The sequence below is a fragment of the Paroedura picta genome, chromosome 2 (assembly GCF_049243985.1).
Source record: "Paroedura picta isolate Pp20150507F chromosome 2, Ppicta_v3.0, whole genome shotgun sequence".
NCBI classification, from domain to species: domain Eukaryota; kingdom Metazoa; phylum Chordata; class Lepidosauria; order Squamata; family Gekkonidae; genus Paroedura; species Paroedura picta.
In genome coordinates, this window is record NC_135370.1 from 76,452,639 (window position 1) to 76,474,481 (window position 21,843).

Here is a 21,843-nt window from a genome sequence, read left to right on the forward strand (position 1 = left end):
GTGTCTGTTTTATTGTATATATGTCTGGAATTGTTTTAATGGTTTTTGAACTGGGTTTTTATATGGATGAATTGTAACCCACCACAAGCCGGTTCAGAAGTGATAAGTCTAAATAATAAAACAAACAAATGAATAAAAAAATAAATTGAATTAAATTTATCCTCCATGTAATATTTAGAATATTGGGAAGAACAATGCAACATGTGTACCATGTAATTTTAAGCTCAGAAAGTATAATTTTCCATCAGAACTGATCTTTTCAGGGTCTCCTCCTTCAACAGAAGAGCTCTTTAATCTGGAGGAACCCACAATATAAGGCTGGATTTATGCAACTGACTGAAGAATCACCAAAACTTGCAACTGCAATCTTGATCACTATAAACCACTGTAAGCTTTGTTTTGATTATGTGTCAAGGAACAATGGGGAGATGTCCAATTTCTGAGAACCAAGGTAATGGAGGACTTCTAAAAGCTGCAATTTCAAATTTCTAGACTATCCTAAATTGCTCCCCATTAGGGTAAGTACAGAGTTGGCAGTTAGAGAAGTGCAAATTTACACTTTAAAAAATTCAGAAAAGCGCATGTGCACATACACACGCACATACAGATAAAAACTGTGCTGCACCCTTTAAAACCCAGCTTTGTACTTAGCCTAAATGATGTTAACTTAGGACAGGCTAGTAATAATAGTAGCAATAATGATAAATATTATGTGCTAAATGAGTGCCTATAAAGTCTCCAGCTATATCATTATTCAGATAAACAACTCTAAACGAATCAATATAATTATATATTTATCAATCAGTTATCAAATTTCTATACAATTAAAAATATCAATAGAGAATTTTTTATCTCAAAAATCATAACAAGTATCACACATTCAGAAAAATAAGCTCAGTTCATCCGTGCCATAGCCTATGGCTGATTTTGTTAATTTTGCTATCTCCCACACTTCATTTGTCCAATAACTTACAGTCAAATATTTAGCATTCTTTCACTCTGTGCATCTAATATTTTTGTAATGAAGGTCATGAGCACAGACAGTTTGAAAAAGGGATTGGATAGATTCATGGTGGTCTCAGTGGTTTCTAGCCATGGTGCTTAAAAGGAACCTCCATGTTCAGATATCATCAACTTCTGAATCCCAGTAGCAGGAAGAAACATCAGGGGAAGGCTTTGGCCCCATGCCCTGTTGTTGGTCCTCTAGAGGAACTAGTTGGCCACTGTGTGAGACAGGGTATGGAACTATATGGACCACGGGTCTGATCCAACAAGGCTGTTCTTGTGCTCTTAAATATAGAGAGGTCCACTTGCTAAAACTGGTTTAAACTGTGCCTATAATCTTGATATCTATATCCTCAAATATCAAACTGTTGAAGATGACCACAAACAATTCTAAAGCTCTCTTTTAGCCAAATTCAGTCTGTTTGAGTCTTATTTGTTCAGTGACCAGACAATTTGCCAGAGCTTTCCAGGCAGTACAACTCATTGATTTTACAAGATTTGTGAAAAACCATATTGTGCATATGGGGAACTATCTGGAGAAGGAGCAGATGGAGTCAAATCAGCATGGCTCCAACCTAAGTGCCTGTGCAGCATGTTGTTTTCCTCTGTGGGGGTTGGATGGACAGAAAGAGACCAGATGCCTTTTCCACACTGACTAGAAGAACAGAGGAATTCTTCCAAGGCCTCAAGTATTCTAGTAACTCCACAAACCATCTCTACTGTCACTCTTTTCAATGGATGGTGAGCCTAGCTTTCATATATCAGGACTACTCCTATTGATTCCAGTGAAAGACAAAAACTGAAAAAACTGAAAATAAATTAAAAATGGGAAATAAGTTTTGTGAAACCTGAAATTTTGGAAGTGTCTTTTGCTGTTTTGGATATCCTTAAACTAAATTGAAGATCAATGTTTCCCTATAGTTTTGCCTTGAAAATATCCAAATGTATACCCCTTGTGTGTCTGGGTGATTAAGCATTTTTTCACTTCTTTCCTCCTACAATAAGCACTGTGGGTTGTGGAACTATAGTGAGCTACTTTGTTTGGGAAACAATGCTCAGCCTCCCATGACAGCCATTCTGTGGTTGTGTCCCTTGCTCTCTGTGAGAATTCTAAATGTGCTCACATGCTCAAAAATGAGGAACCCTGAACTAGTTCCTTATGAAGGTGTATAACAAAATAAAGGAAAGGAACATTTTTTCTTTTAGTCAACATGGTAAGAAATGAACCATATGCTTCTTCCAGGAAGTAAGCCTCATGAAAAAATCCTGAGTGGGATTCTGAGTACTCCTATTCAAGATTGCTCTCTTAGGATGTTACACTAAATACAAATGCCACAGGACTGCCTCTGATTAGGATAAGCTTGCAGTATTTAAGAACTGGAGAATAATGGACTAGTTGGATCAATTTTGTTCCAGTAATTTTTTGCAATTATATTGAACAATTAAGCATACATTTATACATGTGTCCTACGATGAATTCATGTTGTATATTTTTCAAAGTGCAAGTTGCTTTTCAACCCCCTGCACAATCTAGGAACTCAAAAGCACCTGCCCACCCACTCACAATCTGCCTAAGTTCATAAAATCAGTATTACTGTCAGATGACTATCTAGCCCCTGCTTAAACATTTCCAAAGAAGGGGAACCCAACACCTCCTGAGGAGGCCTGTTCCACTGAGGAACGCTCTGTCAGTAACTTCTTCTGGATGTTTAGTCAAAAATTCTTTTGAATTAATGTGATCCTTCTCATAGAATCATAGTATCATAGAGTTGGAAGGGGCCATACAGGCCATCTCAGAATTTTTTTGGCTTAATGCTGTTTTTCAGGTTGGGTTTTATGGGGATATTTTTATATGAAACCCGCATTGAGTCCTAGGAGGAAGGTGAGCTATAAATTTACTGCCAATAACTTATATACAACAAGAAAACATGCAAGTCCAGCATCAAGTACCCACCCATGTGCTAGTCTTCATTTTCTGAATTAGCAAGTTTACCTGGTATCTAGTGAGTGCTTTCTCTCCCTGTTTTCAAAATCTGTAAATGTGGGAAAAGATTTTAAGAGCTACTTGGTACCATCTGGGACTCCATCCCTAAGGTACCTGTGTTGATTCTGGGAATAATATGTTTTGCTGTTGACTGTTAATCTTTCAGCTATTATTCCCATAACATTTCAGCATGGGGACTGTTTGCATCAACTAGATGTCTATGGCTTCCTTTCTGATCAATGTATAGTAAATATTTTTGATACTTTTGCATAGATAGATTTATAGTTTCCATCAGTGAAAGTGGCCAGTGCACCAATGCAAACTCTTCTAGATTTTTCCAAAATACAAGGATATAGATAAGCCCCATTTGGATCCCTGCGTAATTATTGTTCCTTAATGTTCTTCTACCTCAAAATTTAGTGAGACTGTTAAGGGAGAAAAATATATTTGCTGTGCTGGTCTTCAGTATGCTTCATAACTTACTAGTATCCATTTATTTGTCTTAGAAGTCAAATGATTACTATGCAGATATAACTCCAGACTGGGAGATGCCTTCCTTGCTTGCACTGATGAATCATTGACTAGCTGTGTCCTTCCCAGTGTCCTAGATTGGGATAGAGGTTGAAATATCCAAGAGCTGCTTCACTCAAAAAGGCCAGCAGCAAAACTAGGACTGGTGTGGAAAGGGGATAGTCCAGCCAAAGTGCCAGCTGGGTGAAAGTTGGCCCAAGAGTGCTTGCCATTGGGGAAGGGCCGAGGGAAAGCAGGCTCAGATCAAGGCTGTGACACCTGCTTCCTAAGAATCTGCTGAACCAGGTCAGGACAACTCTGGCTTGAAGCATTAGACCAGATTATTTAAGTATTTTACTCCTTATTTTTTATAGCCAAGTCATCTGACCTCCAGTTACTGTTCGTAAAGAGGCCTTCAGCCAAATGGAATTGCTCTTTGTGGTTTTCTCCATTACACAAAATAACAGTGACAAATATGGGAGTCCCCTGCTATTAAACCCACAAGAAATCATTGAGTTATGTTTAGATCCAACTATCTTGTTTCTTACCTTTCATATTAGTACTGAAATGGCTGCACTGGGTCATATAGAAGAATATGGTGTAAGTTAACCCACGTCTTGGAACTGTTATATAGAAAGATTTGCTATATACAAGCTAATAAGACTGAAGGGTCGGAACAAAAACATGCAATTTTATAGACTGCCTGTGGAGCAAAAATGTTTTCTACTGTTAATTGTCTGCTGGCACCTGATCCACCAATTACAAAAACTTATGATGAACTGATAGCTCTGTTGAATTTAGCTTCCAAGTGGGGTAACAATGGGATTCTCCACCTGTGTGTACCAGAGACCTTCCCTCAGAAACTTGCACATAAAGCAGTTTGAGCTAGTGACCCATTGATGACCTTATGATGGTGTCCCAATTTGGAGAGACACCTGCAGGTGACAGAGTGGGTGCTGGGGGTTTGGGGAGCCGTAGGACCTCTCACTTTCACTGCATAACTCCTTGATGTCATGTGTCATGCCACCCATTCACAGTGGAATGCAGAGACAAAGTGGGGAAATGTGAGAAGTCAAAGAATCCCTGTTCCCACGATGGCCACCAGAAATTAGGAGGAGACTGCATTAAGAGGAGACTGAGGAACTGTCCATAGGGATAAAGGGTAGGTGAAGGCAGAGGCCATGAGGAGTGATGGGCCATAGGAGCTCAAATGCCTTGGACCACATTGAACCTAGGCTCCTCACTGTACAGGCCTTGAACAGCTTGTCCTGGCATGGTGCCCCTTCTGCCTCTTTTGTCTCTGTTTGGGTTAAGATTAATCAACATGCTACCAGTGCCATATGTTAGGGTGGCACGTTGACAGCAGAGAAAACATCATACTCAGTGAAATTTTGTGTGAATCACCATGTTTCAAATGTCAGACAGCATCTAACTGTATTGCTTCTACCTGGACAGGGTGGCAATCCAAGCCCTGTGTGAGGAACTGGGCCAGCTCTCCTGAGTCAAGTCCCCACCCTCTGCACTATCCTGCCCTACAGAAGATAGTACTAAATGGTTTCTTTCACACAGACAGCCCCCCAATCTCAAACAACTCCTCACCCACAACAAAGGAGCATCTAATGTGAACATGGATACTGGTACTAGAGTTTGCAACAAATCCAGGTGCCAACTTTGCAGCCATATACACTCCAATGCCACAATTACTGGACTTAACAACATCACCTATACCATCGAAGGTTCATACACTGGCTCATCTTCGAACTTAGTATATGCCATCAAGTGCCAACGATGCCCCTCTGTTCAAATCCTACGCCAAAGAATTAATGGACACAAGTCTGACATCAAAAACTACAACATCAAAAAACCTTTAGGGGAGCACTTCAGCCTTCCAGGACATTCAATAACGGACCTGAAAGTAGCTGTGGTATTGCAAAGGAACTTCAAGAACAGGCTAGAAAGGGAGATTGCAGATATGCAAGTTATTACAATACTCATTACTACAACATACCCAGGACTCAATAGGGACAAAGGTTTTTTGTCTCACTATTCATGCTAACCTTGTTCAAATTGTGTATCCATATTCCTCACTGTGATAACGTGACTTTAAAGTAATGGTAATGTTATGGTATGTTGAGTTTACTCCCTGGCCTTGGGATAAAATAGTTACCGGCAATTACCTAGTAAGAAAGTTTCCCACTGGGATGGAACAGATGGGGCAAGCAACATATGGTGATGTGATAGCCTTTGATCACTTCCACAGACAGTTTTATTTCTCCCATGTTTGTGTGAATAACAACTGAATATCAAGGGGATTGATTGGCTGTTTTGGCAAAGAATTATCATTGGCTGTATTTGGATGTGTGACACAGTTTACTAATATAACAGAATTAATTTTTGCTATATATTCCCATGGTCATGTAAGAGGAGTTCTTAGTCTGACAAAAAGTGCTTGCACTCGAAAGCTCACGCCCTGAATAATCCTTTGTTGGTCTTAAAGGTGCTACTGGACTCTGATTCTATTGTGCTACTTCAGACCAACATGGCTACCCATTTGAATCTTAGGGCCATTCCACACAACTTAAATATAGCAGAAGTCTTACCTTTGGTAAATGCTACAAATTCAACGTTCTGCATGACGTCGCACACAATCTGCAACACTCCTGCAACACTCCTGCAAAAAGCGCTTCATTGTAGCGCTTTTCAGGGACTTGGGAAAAGTGGATTCCCCCTGAAAAACCACTACACTTCTGCGCACAAGCTGCAAGAAACCAGCGAAAGACATGTGCGTTCTCAATGTAGCGGTATTATTATTATTATTATTATTATTATTATTATTATTATTATTATTATTATTATTATTATCATCATCATCATCATCATCATCATCATCATCATCATCATCATCATCATCATCATCACCATTGTTGTTGTTGTTGTTGTTGTTGTTGTTGTTATTATTATTATATTTATACCCCGCCTCCCCCCGAAGGCTCGAGGCGGCTTACATAACCCCGTCCCCTAGAAAGAAAGTCCCTCCCCTGCTCTTGCCCCAAACTTCCGGAGAAGCGATCGGCATTTTTCCCCCTTAGACCTGTGAAAGCAATGAATGAGCGAGGCTTCATTGGCTAAAGTCCTTCCACAGAAGTGATTTAAAGTAAAACAAAGCTCCCTAAGTTCACAGCCCTGATTGGCACTGCCCGTAATTTCGGCCACAAATCGTGCCCGTGTGTGTGGGGGATCTTTTTTTCTACTTGAGGAGCGTGTAAACAATTAATCGCCAGCTCCTACGCCAGCAAAAAGGTCTTTCCGATGCAATGATTGAATGCATTTTCGTTGCAACGGGTATGTTTGGTTTTTTAAAAAACAGTTCTTCAAGGGAAAGGGGCTTTTCGGTAGCATGAACACAACAGCCCATTGGCTGTTCCATTTGATTGACGGCCAGGGGCGGGAAGAAGCGCAGAAAAAAATTGCTTCCTTTGTTGTGATTCCAGCGAGACTGGAAACCTGTAGGGAATGAATGAAATGCTACTGGGACCTCTATATTTCACTAAAAATAAAGGTATGCGGAATGACAAAATTCCACTATTTAATATAGCATTTCTGCATTTTGTGAACATTTGGCAACATTGGTCCTTGTGCGGAATGGCCCTTACTTTATATCTAAAGGTAAAGGTAAAGGTATCCCCTGTGCAAGCACCGAGTCATGTCTGACCCTTAGGGTGACTCCCTCCAGCGTTTTCATGGCGGACTCAATACAGGGTGGCCTTGCCAGTGCCTTCCCCAGTCATTACCGTTTTACGGTAATGTACTCATTTTACCAACCTTGGAAGGATGGAAGGCTGAGTCAACCTTGAAATGCTGTCTGCTGGGATTGAACTCCCAACCTCATGGACAGACAGCTTCAGACAGCATTTCTGCCACTTACCACTCTGCGCCACAAGAGGCTCTTTAACTACATAGAGATAAATAAAATGCATTAAGTATTCCAAACAATTCTTAAGTGGTCAAGGACTATAACAATAAATTAACTGACTGACTGTAAGCACAAAAATATTTATAGATCTGTATCAATGTATCAATATAGATATAGATGTAATGTCAATCTTAATGTAGTAACTGAAGTAAAATACCACTGGAAGTAGCTTGTCAGATAATTTTCTCTGATTCTCACTGAGGGACTTTAGAAACTCCTCATAAAAACGCACTCGCATAGGAATAGATATCTCTAAATCCCTCTTACAGAATAAGGAGACAACAAAGGTTCATCCCTCCACAGTGCCATCTAATTTTCTTTGTTTTTCTTCTTTTTTATCTCTTTATAAATATGTAATATTTTGGCTCATTGTCAAGGTTTCATCTTAGAACTATAATTTATTTGGGAAGGCTGACAGTTTACCCACTCTTTACTGGTAAGAGAACTCTTCAAAATGTATGGATTATGAAGTACAGAGGACTAATTGAAATTAATGACAATGTTGACCTGAATCAAAGCACTTTGAAAAGCTCCAGGTTTACAACAGTGCACTGATTTATTAATAAACTGAGATTAATGATTTTTTTTAAAGAAAACATTAACTTAAAACAGAGCAGAAATGTTTGAAGCAGATGAAAAAAAAATCTGTATTATTATTTTCTGGTCCTATCTCATCTCATTATACACATGGTTATCTTTTCTGTGGATTATTTTCTCTAGATGGCTAACAACTAAGATGCCCTACAACTTACAGGGTAAAATACACAGCATATGAATATGTCACAGAGCTCCCTCCCATGAGGACTAATGAGGCACTTCGGAGGCAGGAAAAGCATAGAGCACTTTGCATCACTGAGAACACACTCTGAATTTCTATGGATATGCAACCCTCACCACCAATATATTTGAAAAGGAACACTTGCACATTAACTATAGAACATCTCTATCTTGAAGCTTATGCTGTGGACTTGAACAGAATACCCTCAATCCATAATGGTTATGATATGCCTACGATTAGGGAGTTTAATTGCGTTCTCACCCATTCATTTTCACCCGTGGTGGCCAACCTTGTTGGACTTGACACTTGTTTTTTATGAATTGTGTGCCCAAGGACGCATCAAGTGATTTACTATAGCTGCATATAGTAGGGGAAATTTGCTAATGATAAACATGCCGATTTTCAAAAAAGCATGAACACCATCATGCATTTAAAGTCAGGAATTATTTGATTACATTTTTAAAGGATCAGCAGGGTTCTGCCAGACAGTTTAATATCATTTTTTAAAATAATCAATAGTATATTTTCCACACACGCTCTCACTCTTTCCATGGAAAGCTGTCTATTTTGAAACAATAACATTTCTTTTCAGAAGCCCTATCTTATAAAGTGCTTTTGTCAGGGCTTGTTTTACATCTTTGTTCCTGAGACTGTAGATCAGAGGGTTCATCATGGGAATGAGTACAGCATAGAATACGGATATCCATTTGTCCTGTTCCATTGAGTGATTAGAACTGGGTTGAAGATACATGAAGAGTGCTGTCCCATGGAACATCCCAACTATTGTCAGGTGGGAGGTACAGGTGGAAAAGGCTTTATGTCTGCCTTCAGCTGAACGCATTCTCATAATTTTGGTCAGGATGTAAATATAGGAAACAAGAATAATTCCAAGGCTACCTGCTTCAACATAGCCATCAAAAGCAAACATCACAATTTCACTGACATAAGTGTCAGAGCACGAGAGCTCAAAGAGAGGAGGTATGTCACAGAAGAAATGATTGATGACATTGGAACTGCAGAAGGAAAGGTGGAACGTAGAGCAGGTGTATGCAATTGAATCCACTGTGCCTATCATATATGCTACGGCCATCAGTCTTTTGCAGACTTTCTTTGACATAACGACTGTATAGAGAAGGGGATTACAAATAGCCACATATCGGTCATAGGCCATCACAGCCAACAATGCACATTCCACATCTGCAAAGAAGGCAAATAAATAGAGCTGTAAAGCACAAGCATAGTACGATATCCTTTTACTGTTGGTGAAGAAGCCAGCCAGCATTTTGGGGGTGGTGACTGTAGAGTAGCAGAGGTCAACAAAAGACAAATTACCCAGGAAAAAATACATGGGATTGTGGAGCTGCAGGTCAATGTAGATTAACAAGATCATCCCGACATTTCCTATTACAGTAATGACATAAACTAACAGGAACAACACAAAAAGAGGGAACTGCATATTGGGATTATCTGTGAGTCCCAGAAGAATAAATTCATTTACAGAAGATTGGTTTCCTTGGTTCATTATTATTCACGATGCAAGCTGGGTTCAAGGTATTAGTTGCTTGTGCAATTTCATTCTGAAATTTTCCTGATAGGGTAGTAATGAAAAATTATATTTATGTGAGAACATAGTGGAAAATTAAAATTACTTATACCACAATTATTTATACCCCAACAAAAAATGGTTCCAATCTGTAAACCGCTCCTGCAGAGCGGTATAAATAAAGTGCTATGGGGTAAAGGGGAGGAGAGAGGGCGGGCCAAGTCCATGATAAAATCTCGGAGGGGCCAATCAGGAGCCACGAAGCTCCTCTGAGTGTCACTCGAGGGCCAAGTGGCCAATTGCTGGTTGGTCCGTCCTCGGCTGGGCTGGCTGGGGAGTCGCCTCATCGAGGAAGCTGCCTTCCCCATGGGTAAGTCCTCCAGCCGGCTTACCCTCACCCTCAGGAAAGGAACAGGGCCACCGCATGGAAGACGCAGTGTCCCTGTTCCTTTCCCGCCCGAGGCCCCTTCATGCGGGGGAAAGGAGAAGGGATGCCGCGTCAAAGATGCGGTGGCCCTGCTCTTATCCTGCCCGGGGACCTTCACCATCAGGAAAGGAACAGGGACACCCCATCAAAGACGCGGTGGCCTTGCTCCTTTTCCGCCACCCATGCAGCTGGCTTGGGTGGGGAGGGGGACGCGAGAATGGAGTAGGGCCGCCGCGTTGCAGACACAGCAGCCCTACTGCTTTCCTGCCTATGCACTGCAGCCCGTGCCTGTGGAGGCGGTGCCCGGCCTCCAGCCGCGGGACTGCCACGCCCCGGGAAGCTTTCGCCCAGCGAAGGCTTCGCCAGGCAGAGGGCCTAGCACCCATTTTATTTTAAAATAAAATGGGCTTTCCCCCTAGTTACCATATAATAGCCCTCATTTCTTATGCTAGCAAGGTCCTGCTCAAAATCATACAACAATTCATAGCTACAACCAGGTGTTCAAGCTGGCTTTTGATGGGGTCATGGCACTCAGGATCATATATCAAACCATGGTTGGATTTTGGAAAAGTCATGGTAATTTCAGAAGGATGTCTACATCTGATTTATTGACTACAAGAAAGCTTTTGATTGTGTGGATCACAGAAAAGTGTGGGAAGCCCTGAAAAATTTGGGGGTGCCAGTGCATTTAATCAAACTGATGCAGTCACTCTTCACAAAACAAGAAGCCATTGTCCGTACACCATTTGGTGACACTGACTGGTTCAAAATAGAGAAAGGACTGTGCCAAGCTTGCATTCTTTCCCCCTTCTTGTTTAACTTGTATGCTGAGATTATTATGAGAGAGATTGAACTCAAAGAGTCAAACACTGGAATTAAGATTGGAGGAAGGAATATAAATAATCTTTGGTATGTTGATGACACTACCCTCCTGTCAGAAACTAAGGAAGGCCTAGAACAGCTGATTACAAAGGTCAATGTGAAGAAGGTAAGAAATTTGGCATTTTCTTTAACACTAAAAAGACAAAAATAATGACCACTGCAAAAGAATAATGGCCATGTCAGAAAAACAATTGATGGTGAAGATTTCGAGTACATTCAAGAATTCATTTTTCTCAGATCACAGATTGATGGGAGTGGCAATTACAGTATGGAAATAAAATGTCAAATTGCTCTGGGTTGCTCAGCAATGATGAACTTGAGCTGAACATGGAAAAGCAAGGACATAAGCCTGACTACCAAGTGTATATTAGTAAGATCTATCATATTTCTATTTCTAATAGCCACTTATGGCTGTGAAAATTGGATGATGAAAAAACTGGATAAGAGAAGAATTGATTCATTTGAACTCTGGTGTTAGAGAAGGCTTCTGTGAATTCCATGGACCGCAAAAGTCACAAACAAATAAATACCAGAGGTGGATTCTGAATATTGCTGTTAGTGAAAATGACTACATTAAATGATTAAGAGAATTGGCTAAAGCAGCCATCAAATCTAGCTGTTGTCATGTCCATCAACATTACTCCTGGTGTCTACTCTCAACGTACCTTTGAAGCTCCAGTGATGTGCCTGATTGTACATGTCCCTGGGTTCTTCTTCTACCACCTGATTTTGAAACTTTCTCCTTCCAGACATATACTATATACTTTACTCATGGGATAATTTGGATAATCTTAGCTCCAGATTTAGAATAATTATGTGATTTGGAATAATTAGAGTTAATAAGATGGCTAAATGTATAGACTTCTTCATATTGGTCTACACTATAGCAACTGACCTACAGCTGTTTTTCAGGCAACCTGGCAACCATAAAAGATGTACAAATTCAAGACAAATTCCACAGAATTCCTTAAAAGGTCATAACTATCACAACAGAATAACTTAACTGATAGATCATTTATGCAGTCAGGGGGCCCAAACTTTCAATGCATTTCTTACATCTGAATTAAGACTGTGCTCTGTATAGATTCACAATTCTATGCTTTTTCTAACAAAAGAAGCACCTACTGGAAGATCTTAAGAAGACTTATCACTTAAAATTGCGAACAAATATGTACAACTACATTAGGCAGAAGGCTGCTAAATAAAAGTACAATCTTACCCAGAGCTACAGCTTCCCAAGATTATTTCCTTCAATAGATTTAGAAGGATGTACAGTAACTCTTTTTTAATTTGAAATGTAAATGTAAATATCATTTGCAATTTTCCCTGTCCGTTTCAAACCCAAACTATATTCCCCTCTGCTGGAATGCCCAAAGTAGGTTTGCTGCATCAGTCTGGGAAAGAATCCTGTTGATTGGTAGTGATTCATGAGGAAAGTAACAGAAAAATATTGGAAACAAAAGCAGTGACTGGAATTGACATCAATATGAAACTTGACCTTTTGCATTTTCCTAGATCCTGCTGTGATTGCTCCTGGTCTGCCATCCTTTCTTCAAGCTATCCTGCTACCTCTTAGTTCTTGTACTTTTATTCTCCTGCATGTGCACAGGTGGGTGATTAAATAGCTAGATTAAGAAAAGGGATGCTAAACCTTTAAGCATTTCACAGAGGAAAATAGGGACCTGGCTCTGAGCACCTATGGGTTGTGCCTAGGTAGACCTGGGTGGAGGGGTCTTGTTTCTAGTACCTATTGCATGCCACAGGATTTCCTATGATTAGGATGAGCTTGCAGTAATTAGAAAAACTGGATAATAATGGACTTGTTGGATCAATTTTGTTCCAGTAATTTTTTTGCAATTAGATCGAACTATTCATACATTTATACATACTTCCTATGATGGTTACTTTTAACCAAAATAGGTTTTAGAAAGGTTAATCACTTTTCCATCCTGAATTATGCAAATCTTAATCCCTTTTGTCCATGACCTTAATATGATCATTAATATTGTACCACATGGAAATCATCGTGAAGTCACTGCCAATAACTTATTTACAACAAGAAAACATGCAAGTCCAGTATCAAGTACCCACCCATGTGCTAGTCTTCATTTTCTGAATTAGCAAGTTTACCTGGTATCTAGTGAGTGCTTTCTCTCCCTGTTTTCAAAATTTGTAAATGTGGGAAACGATCTTAAGAGCTACTTAGTACCATCTGGGACTTGATCCCTAAGGTATCTGTGTCGATTCTGGGAATAATATGTTTTGTTGTTGATTGTTAATCTTTCAGCTATTATTCCTATGACATTTCAACATGGGGACTGTTTACATAAAATAGATGGTTTGGTAACACAGACTCTTTACTTTTTTCAAAAACAGCTTTTTTTTGAGTAACAGCTCTCAACTCCAACAGTACCAAAGAAACAATAAGGGGCCAAGCCCCAACTTATATACACTTTCAGAAGGTCCACCAAGAGCCTTATTGGAGTCCACAGATTTGTCCATAAGATTAAGTAATTCTCAATGTCCATGGGTAGATTTCTTAAGCCCTGTTTTGCATAATGCCCCAGCGTATTGCTTGGTCCACATATATTACACCCCTCCTCTCTAAGATAAGCCCTTATCAAATTGCAATACGAGAAAGGAAGAAAGGTTCAAAACATAAACAGAGAAAAACAGAACCCTCTAATGGCAGAAAGTGAAGAGGAACTAAAGAGCCTGTTGATGCGGATGAAGGAGGAGAGTGCAAAAGTTGGCTTGAAACTCAACATCAAGAAAACAAAAATCATGGTATCTGGCCCTCTCAATTCCTGGTAAATAGATGGGGAAGAAATGGAGATAGTGACAGATTATATTTTCCTGGGCTCCAAGATCACTGCAGATGGGGACTGCAGCAAAGAAATTAAAAGACGCTTGCTCCTGGGCAGGAAAGCTATGGCAAATCTAGACAGCATCCTAAAAAGCAGAGACATCACCCTGCCAACAAAAGTGCATTTAGTCAAGGCTATGGTCATCCCAGTTGCAATGTATGGCTGCGAAAGTTGGACCATAAGGAAGGCCGAGCATCAAAGAATTGAGGCTTTTGAACTCTGATGCTAGAGAAGACTCTTGCGAGTCCCTTGGACTGCAAGGCGAACAAACCGGTCAGTCCTAGAGGAGATCAGCCCTGACTGCTCTTTAGAAGGCCAGATCCTGAAGATCAAACTCAAATACTTTGGCCACCTAATGAGAATGAAGGACTCCCTGGAGAAGAACCATAAAGATTGGTAATCATCCATAGTTGTTAGAGGTGAAAAGCCATGAGGGGAAAAGGATAATCTAAGCCAGTAATTTAGAGAAGTCATCCATACCCTATTCTCCATCTTCATAAATTTCTCGGTAACAATTGGCTTCCAAGGAAACTGGGTCCTCGTCATTGGAATTGGCACCTTCAATGTTCAGCACAAGTCCTTCATCCACCAGTTGCCTCTTATCATTGTGAAAGGCTGTCACACCAGTCTGCTTGGCCTCGAGAGGTTTGCATCCCTGGATATCACCATTTTAGGGTGTGCAAAGAATTCTCCAAGAACTTAATGGAGGACTTCCTCTGCAGTCTTTGGGGGTCATTCCTTAATTTGAAAACATCTTATTTTGTGGGGATCTGAGAAAGAACAAAATACTATGTTCTGTCCTTGCTCAGTTTCAGTCTACCAGTTTTTGCATAAAGAAAGACAAATGCCAGCTGGGAGTACAGTCAGTCAAATTCCTGGGGTTCCATTCAGACACCGCCAGCATACATCCAACTCCATCTAAGATCACAATTATCCAGTATGCACCAAGAGCAAGAAGAAGAAGAGTTGGTTCTTATATGCCACTTTTTCTCTACCTGAAGGAGTCTCAAAGCAGCTTACAACTGCCTTCCTTTTCCTCTCCCCAAAACAGACACCCTGTGAGATGGGTGAGGCTGAGAGAGCCCTGATATCACTGCTTGTTCAGAAGAGTTTCATCAGCGCCGTGGCGAGCCCAAGGTCACCCAGCTAGCTGCATGAACTACCCTGCTGAACTACTGCTGAACTACTCTGACTGTGAAATTTGCCCCCCTGATATCTAGCCTATATCGTTGCGCTTGTAGTTTAAACCCATTACTGCGTGTCCTCTCCTCTGGAGCCAGCAGAAACAGCATCCTGCCCTCCTCCAAGTGACAACCTTTCAAATACTTAAAGAGGGCTATCATGTCCCCTCTCAACCTCCTTTTTTCCAGGCTGAACATTCCCAAGTCCCTCAACCTATCTTCATAGGGCTTGGTCCCTTGGCCCCAGATCATCCTTGTCACTCTCCTCTGTACCCTTTCAATTTTATCTACGTCCTTCTTGAAGTGAGGCCTCCAGAACTGCACACAGTACTCCAGGTGTGGTATGAAACCTTCCCTTTCCTCTCCCCACAACAGACATCCTGTGAGGTTGGGTGAGGCTGAGAGAGCCTGGATATCACTGCTTGGTCAGAACAGTTTTATCAGTGCCGTGGCGAGCCCAAGACCACCGAGCTGGCTGCATGTGGGGGAGTGCAGAATCGAAGCCAGCATGCCAGATTAGAAGTTTGCACTCCTAACCACTACACCAAACTGGTTCCCAGATCTCAAGTATGTCTTTCTAAGCTGCCCTTTTTATGCTGAGTCCTGAGCTAAATTTATCCATGCTTTGGTGAAGCAAAACCCAGGGCAAACTTTATTAAACAACACATTTAGAGTTAATAACTTACTCTTTAATGAATCTCCTGAAATCTCCTGAAGCAAAATTCTGTCTGAAAATATTTAGAGTTCATGGAGCCAGCAGGGTTATGTTATGAGAATTGAAATCGGGATAACTTAATCCAACCAAGCACTATATAACTGCCCAAAAGTCATCCTTGACATTTCTGATTTTAGTATTAATGTTTCTCATAAACTTTATTCTTACATATTAATAATCTTTTCATTTTAGATAACCTTTGTTGCCTCCTTGTTCTGGGATCTAGAGATACCTATTCCTATGGGAATGCATTTATACGAGGCATTGTGAGAATCACATTATCTGACAATGTATCTCCAGTGGTATTCTACTTCAGTTACTATATTAGGATTGATGTATTTCTCTATAAATATCTGGCTGCCTCTTTTATTTTTGTTTATCTTTTGTTTGATTTTTATACCACCCCTCACTTGTTGTCTCAGGGTGGTATTGGCATTGTATAGCTTAGATGTGTAAAAAGCAAGTTGATCTTTGCTATAATATTCCAATAGTTAAAGAAGACAGTGTGCATATATTTGGGAGATATCACTGTATTCAAGTAGACAAGTATAAGTTATAGATCTAAAGTTAGAGATTATATAATATTACTGTGAATGACTTGTTACTTTTGATATGGATGCATATAAAGAAAACAGAAAAGTCATGCCGATCTTATAAGTCCAGTAAAAACAAAACAAATTATAACAATCAATACAAACAACATATCAACAAAACCAAAATGTAGTCTTCAGAACCTCTACAGCTCTGCAACCCTCTCCACTGTGATATTTGAAAAGAAACACCTGCACATCAACTATAGAACATCTCTCTGTTGAAGCTTATGCTGTGGACATGACAAAATACGCTCAATTCATAGTGGTCAGGATATGCCCACCATTAGAGAGTTTAGCTGCGTTTTCATTCATTGTGGCCAACTCTGTTGGACTTCATGCTTGTCTTTTTTTAATGAACTGTGTCCTTGTGGACAAATCTAGTGACTTACTGTAATAACACTCCTTTTCAGAAGCCCTATCTTATAAAGTGCTTTTGTCATGGCTTGTTTTACATCTTTATTTCTGAGACTGTAGATCAGTGGGTTCAGCATGGGAATTAGTACAGCATAGAATATGGATAACCATTTGTCCTGTTCCATTGAGTGATTAGAACTGGGTTGAAGATACATGAAGAGTAGTGTCCCATGGAACATCCCAACCAATGTCAGATGGGAGGTACAGGTGGAAAAGGCTTTGTGTCTGCCTTCAGCTGAACGCATTCTCATAATTTTGGTCAGGATGTAAATATAGGAAAAAAGAATAACTCCAAGGTTACCTGCTTCAACAAAGACACCAAAAATAAACAGCACAATTTCACTGAAATGGGTGTCAGAGCACGAGAGCTCAAATAGAGGAGGTGCGTCACAGAAGAAATGATTGATGACATTGGAACTGCAGAAGGAAAGGTGGAACACAGAGCAGGTGTATGCAATTGAATCCACTGTGCCTATAATATATGCTACGGCCATCAGTCTTTTGCAGACTTTCTTTGACATAATGACTGTATAGAGCAGGGGATTACAAATAGCCACATATCGGTCATAGGCCATCACAGCCAACAATACACACTCCACATCTCCAAAGAATCCAAATAAATAGAGCTGTAAAGCACAAGCATTGTAAGATATCCTTTTACTGTTGGTGAAGAAGCCAGCCAGCATTTGGGGGGTAGTGACTGTAGAGTAGCAGAGGTCAACAAAAGACAAATTACCCAGGAAAAAATACATGGGATTGTGGAGCTGCAGGTCAATGTAGATTAACAAGATCATTCCAGCATTGCCTATTACAGTAATGACATAAACCAACATGAACAACACAAAAAGAGGGAAATGCATTTTGGGATTATCTGTGAGTCCCAGAAGAATAAAATCTTTTACAGAAGAGTTTCCTTGATTCATTATTATTCATGATGTAAACTGGGTTCAAAGTGGTATTAGTTGCCTGTGAAATTTCATTCTGAAGTTTTCCTGAAAACATAGGAATTATATATTATTTTCTTTAGAATGTATTCTTTGTTATATTTATCTGAGAAAAATTATAATTATCAAACTCAGTATTTGAGGATTCATACTAGTGAGGAATATTAGGTAGCTATGGAGTCCACTGGGGACAAAACAGGAAATTCTTCAGCCTGGATTCTCCCTCGGCATGTTATGGTGGAAGAAGAATCATCTTTGTATCTGGTCCAATCTTTTTGCAACTTGGAGGGTCTTTTGAGGAGAGGCTACTGCAGTTATGCTGCATGTTTTGTGCCTCTACCTCAAACCCCTCCCACAAGCCCAGGAAGGACGGAAAGGGTTAAATCCCCATAGACTTGAATGACGCTGTTCGTTTTAATGGTGCCAAATAGATTCTGGATGACTGATCTAACCAGGCACTATATAACTGGCCAAAAGTCAATCTTGATATTACTGATTTTAGTATAAATTTTTCTCATACATTTTTGTTGTTATATATTAATAATCTTTTCATTTCCATATGTTTATAAAAAGATAGAAAAGAAGAAAGATGGAAAATAATTTTTTTTTAGATAACCTTTGTTGCCTCCTTGTTCTGGGATCTAGAGATACTTATTCCTAAGGGAATGCATTTATACGAGGCATTGTGAGAATCAAAATAAAAACTCACCTAGCATACCTTTGGTGTATTAACCTTTGTTCCCTGAATTCACAAGCTTTTAGTCTGCCGTGAAGAGGTTATTCATACAATTTATAGCCATTGGTAATAGTCTCTCAAGGATATGAGTCTCAGGAGTACCACCCAGCATGCAATTAAATCTCAACTTTGTTGTATGCATTTTCCATTGTTATTTTCATGGGATTTTAAATGGAGCCCTTTCTCTGAATTTCAAAACAAAGCGTTTGTTGTTGTTAGGTGCAACGTCGTGACCGACTCATCGTGACCCCATTGACAATGATCCTCCAGGCATTCCTGTCCTCTACCATTCCCCGGAGTCCATTTAAGTTTGCACTTACTGCTACAGTGACTCCATCCAGCCACCTCATTCTCTGTCGTCCCCTTCTTATTTTTCCCTCAATCGCTCCCAGCATTAGGCTCTTCTCCAGGGAGTCCTTCTTTCTCATGAAGTAGCCAAAGTATTTGAGTTTGATCTTCAGGATCTGGCCTTCTAAGGAGCAGTCAGGGCTGATCTCCTCTAGGACTGACCAGTTTGTTTGCCTTGCAGTCAAGGGACTTGCAAGAATCTTCTCCAGCCCCAGAGTTCAAAAGCCTCAATTCTTTGATGCTCGGCCTTCCTTATGGTCCAACTTTCACAGCCATACATTGCAACTGGGAATACCATAGCCTTGACTAAATGCACTTTTGTTGGCAGGGTGATGTCTCTGCTTTTTAGGATACTGTCTAGATTTGGCATAGCTTTCCTCCCCATGAGCAAGCGTCTTTTAATTTCTTTGCTGCAGTCCCCATCTGCAGTGATCTTGGAGCCCGGGAAAATAAAATCTGTCATTATCTCCATTTCTTCCCTATCTATTTGGCAAGGAATTGAGAGGGCCGGATGCCATGATCTTTGTTTTCTTGATGTTGAGTTTCAAGCCAACTTTTGCACTCTCCTCCTTCACCCGCATCACCAGGCTCTTTAGTTCCTATTCACTTTCTGCCATTAGAGTGTCATCATCTGCATATCTGAGGTTGTTGATATTTCTTCCTGCAATCTTTTTTTTTAATATATATTTTTTATTTTCATAAAGATAGAAATATAGAAATGAGACAGTATAAGTTGTTAATACAAAGAACAGTGAAATATAGTTTTCAGTTGTTACACTTACACCCCCTCCATTAAGTGCCTCCTTTTAGTTAAGCTTTGAGTTTAGGCGGGGAGGCGCTGCGAAGATATATTTAATAATAGAGATTCAGCTTACATAGGAAATCTAAGACCCCACGTTAACTACACAATGGTATTAACTTTTACACAAAACGTATAGCTTTTTCACATTTCCACCACATTTAGGAAAAGAGGCCTACTTAGTTACCAAATTTCCAAACAGTCACTTTTGGTGTCACATACCACCTATAAAACATTTTATACTTGACACAGTCTAAGAGCCTTCCTGACAGATATTCAACACCATATTTTCAGATTTGAATTAAATGCTTAACATTGAACATTTCTTGTAGAACAGTATGAACTTTGGCCCTATAACAATACACTAATAAAGAGGAAAAAAAAAGGGGGGGGGAAACCCTACTTTATCATGACATTTCCAGCACTTACAATTATATTGCCTTAAAAGTGTACAGAAGAAGAATAAAGAAAAGATTTCAAACATTGCTTCTCCTTTCCCTTCCCCAGTCTTCTTAAGGGGGTTTTATATCAAGGCTTGCTGCATCTTGTTGTTCCCATAGACTTATATTCTGTTCAGTTAGACTTTGCCGTAGAAAATGCAGTTGTACTCTTTTCCGCAGAATATTCATTGATGAATCTTGAGGCAATTGCACCTCCTGGACTCCGATATCAATACAATTTTTTTCAAAACAGATCCATATATCTTTTGGTTGATTCTTGTGTATTGTTACTTTGAAATGGCTGTATGCCTTTTAAAGAAGGGTGACCTCATTTGGGCTGCGAGGCTTCGACATCCCCTTTTCCATCTCCAAAATTTCAGATTTCTCTTCTGCTGATGATTTCCCATCTTGATAAGTGCTGTCATCAACCACTGTTATTGATCTATCATTCCTGTTAGAAACTTCTTCCTTGCCATCTTGGATCTCCTTGAAAATATTCTTAAGCAAAACTTCTGCAAATGCTTTAAAATCTTGGGGTTGTTTCTCTATTAAATGGGACATTCTTTTTAACATAGACATGTTTTAGGCTTATAAGTCAGCAACCAATCTCAGACAATTTTGCAAATTTCCAGTAGAGGTCCTATATCGTCCTAGGTAAAGGCGAAAGTTTGTTTATTTCTCCGACATTCTTCAATGCAGGATGAAAACAAAAACAAACAAAAAAAAGAAATAACAGAAGACCAAAAAACAGCACGGAAATTAAAAACAGAGCAATTCAGAACTAAAGCACTTTCAGCAAGTTGAATTCAGTATAGCCAAATAAGGTGTCCTTTAAGAGCTGGTCGCACATCAAGATTTCCTGGCACTAGTAGATGACGTTTTGAAGTCAGTGAAGCCAATAGTCTCGTACTGGAGCAGAGTTCTCGTGGGATCTTCCCAGTCACAGTTCTTATCTCCGGAAACCAAAACAATTGCAATAAAAGCTATTGCTAATTAATCTAAGTCCTCTTCTTCTACTTAAGAAAATTAGCCTGCCCAGTATCGAGGTGGATGCTCAGGCAGAACGAGGGGGAGGGAAAGAGAGAGGTGAAAAGAGCCTCGGAGAGAGAGAGAATACTTGCTGTAATTTATTGAAGCGTTGAATCATTGATTAATGGCTTTCGTTGAGGCTGCCAGATGCTGTCCTCCACTCAGTCACTTGCAACATTCACTTGCAGTAAATAAATCATAGAGGAGGGTTAAAGCAGTTTCTTTTGAGAGAGAAAGAAAGAAAACTAGTCCAAGATAGAATATGGCAGTCGTCCTCTTGACCTGAAACGCTGACAGCCTGTAATCCAGGGACATAAACTCCCTAAAGGATTGGAGACGGCCCCAAGAGTTCACTAGGACTTCCTGGGTAGAAAAAGTGAGGTGGGGTTTGCGTACCTCTTTTCTGCCAATTGCTTCCACAATTGGCTCCTGTCAGGCTCCAGTGATTGCACTGCAATCCCCTCAGGATGACATCTTTAGCCACCGAGCTCTTCCTGCAATCTTGATCGCAATTTGTGACTCCTCTAACCCCGCCTTTCTCATGATGTGCTTCACATACAAGTTAAATAGGCAAGGTGACAGTATACTTGCCACAATTTGTTGTGTTTCACACAATCAAAGGCTTTAGCATAGTCAATGAAGTAGAGGTAGCTGTTCTTCTGGAACTTCCTAGCT

General features: G+C 40.1%; 2 protein-coding genes across 2 annotated transcripts; both read right to left on the bottom strand.

Moving 5' to 3' along the window:
• Nucleotides 1-8,812: 8,812 nt before the first annotated feature.
• LOC143828695 (olfactory receptor 5AR1-like) lies at nt 8,813-9,772 on the bottom strand. Its single transcript, XM_077318938.1, has one exon. The coding sequence runs from the start codon at nt 9,770-9,772 to the stop codon at nt 8,813-8,815; it is 960 nt and encodes a 319-aa protein (XP_077175053.1).
• Nucleotides 9,773-14,450: 4,678 nt separating this feature from the next.
• LOC143828883 (olfactory receptor 5AR1-like) lies at nt 14,451-17,795 on the bottom strand. The gene is made up of 2 exons (XM_077319045.1): nt 16,848-17,795; nt 14,451-14,624 (listed from the first exon to the last, which is right to left on the bottom strand). The coding sequence occupies exons 1-2, from the start codon at nt 17,793-17,795 to the stop codon at nt 14,451-14,453; spliced, it is 1,122 nt and encodes a 373-aa protein (XP_077175160.1).
• Nucleotides 17,796-21,843: the final 4,048 nt, after the last annotated feature.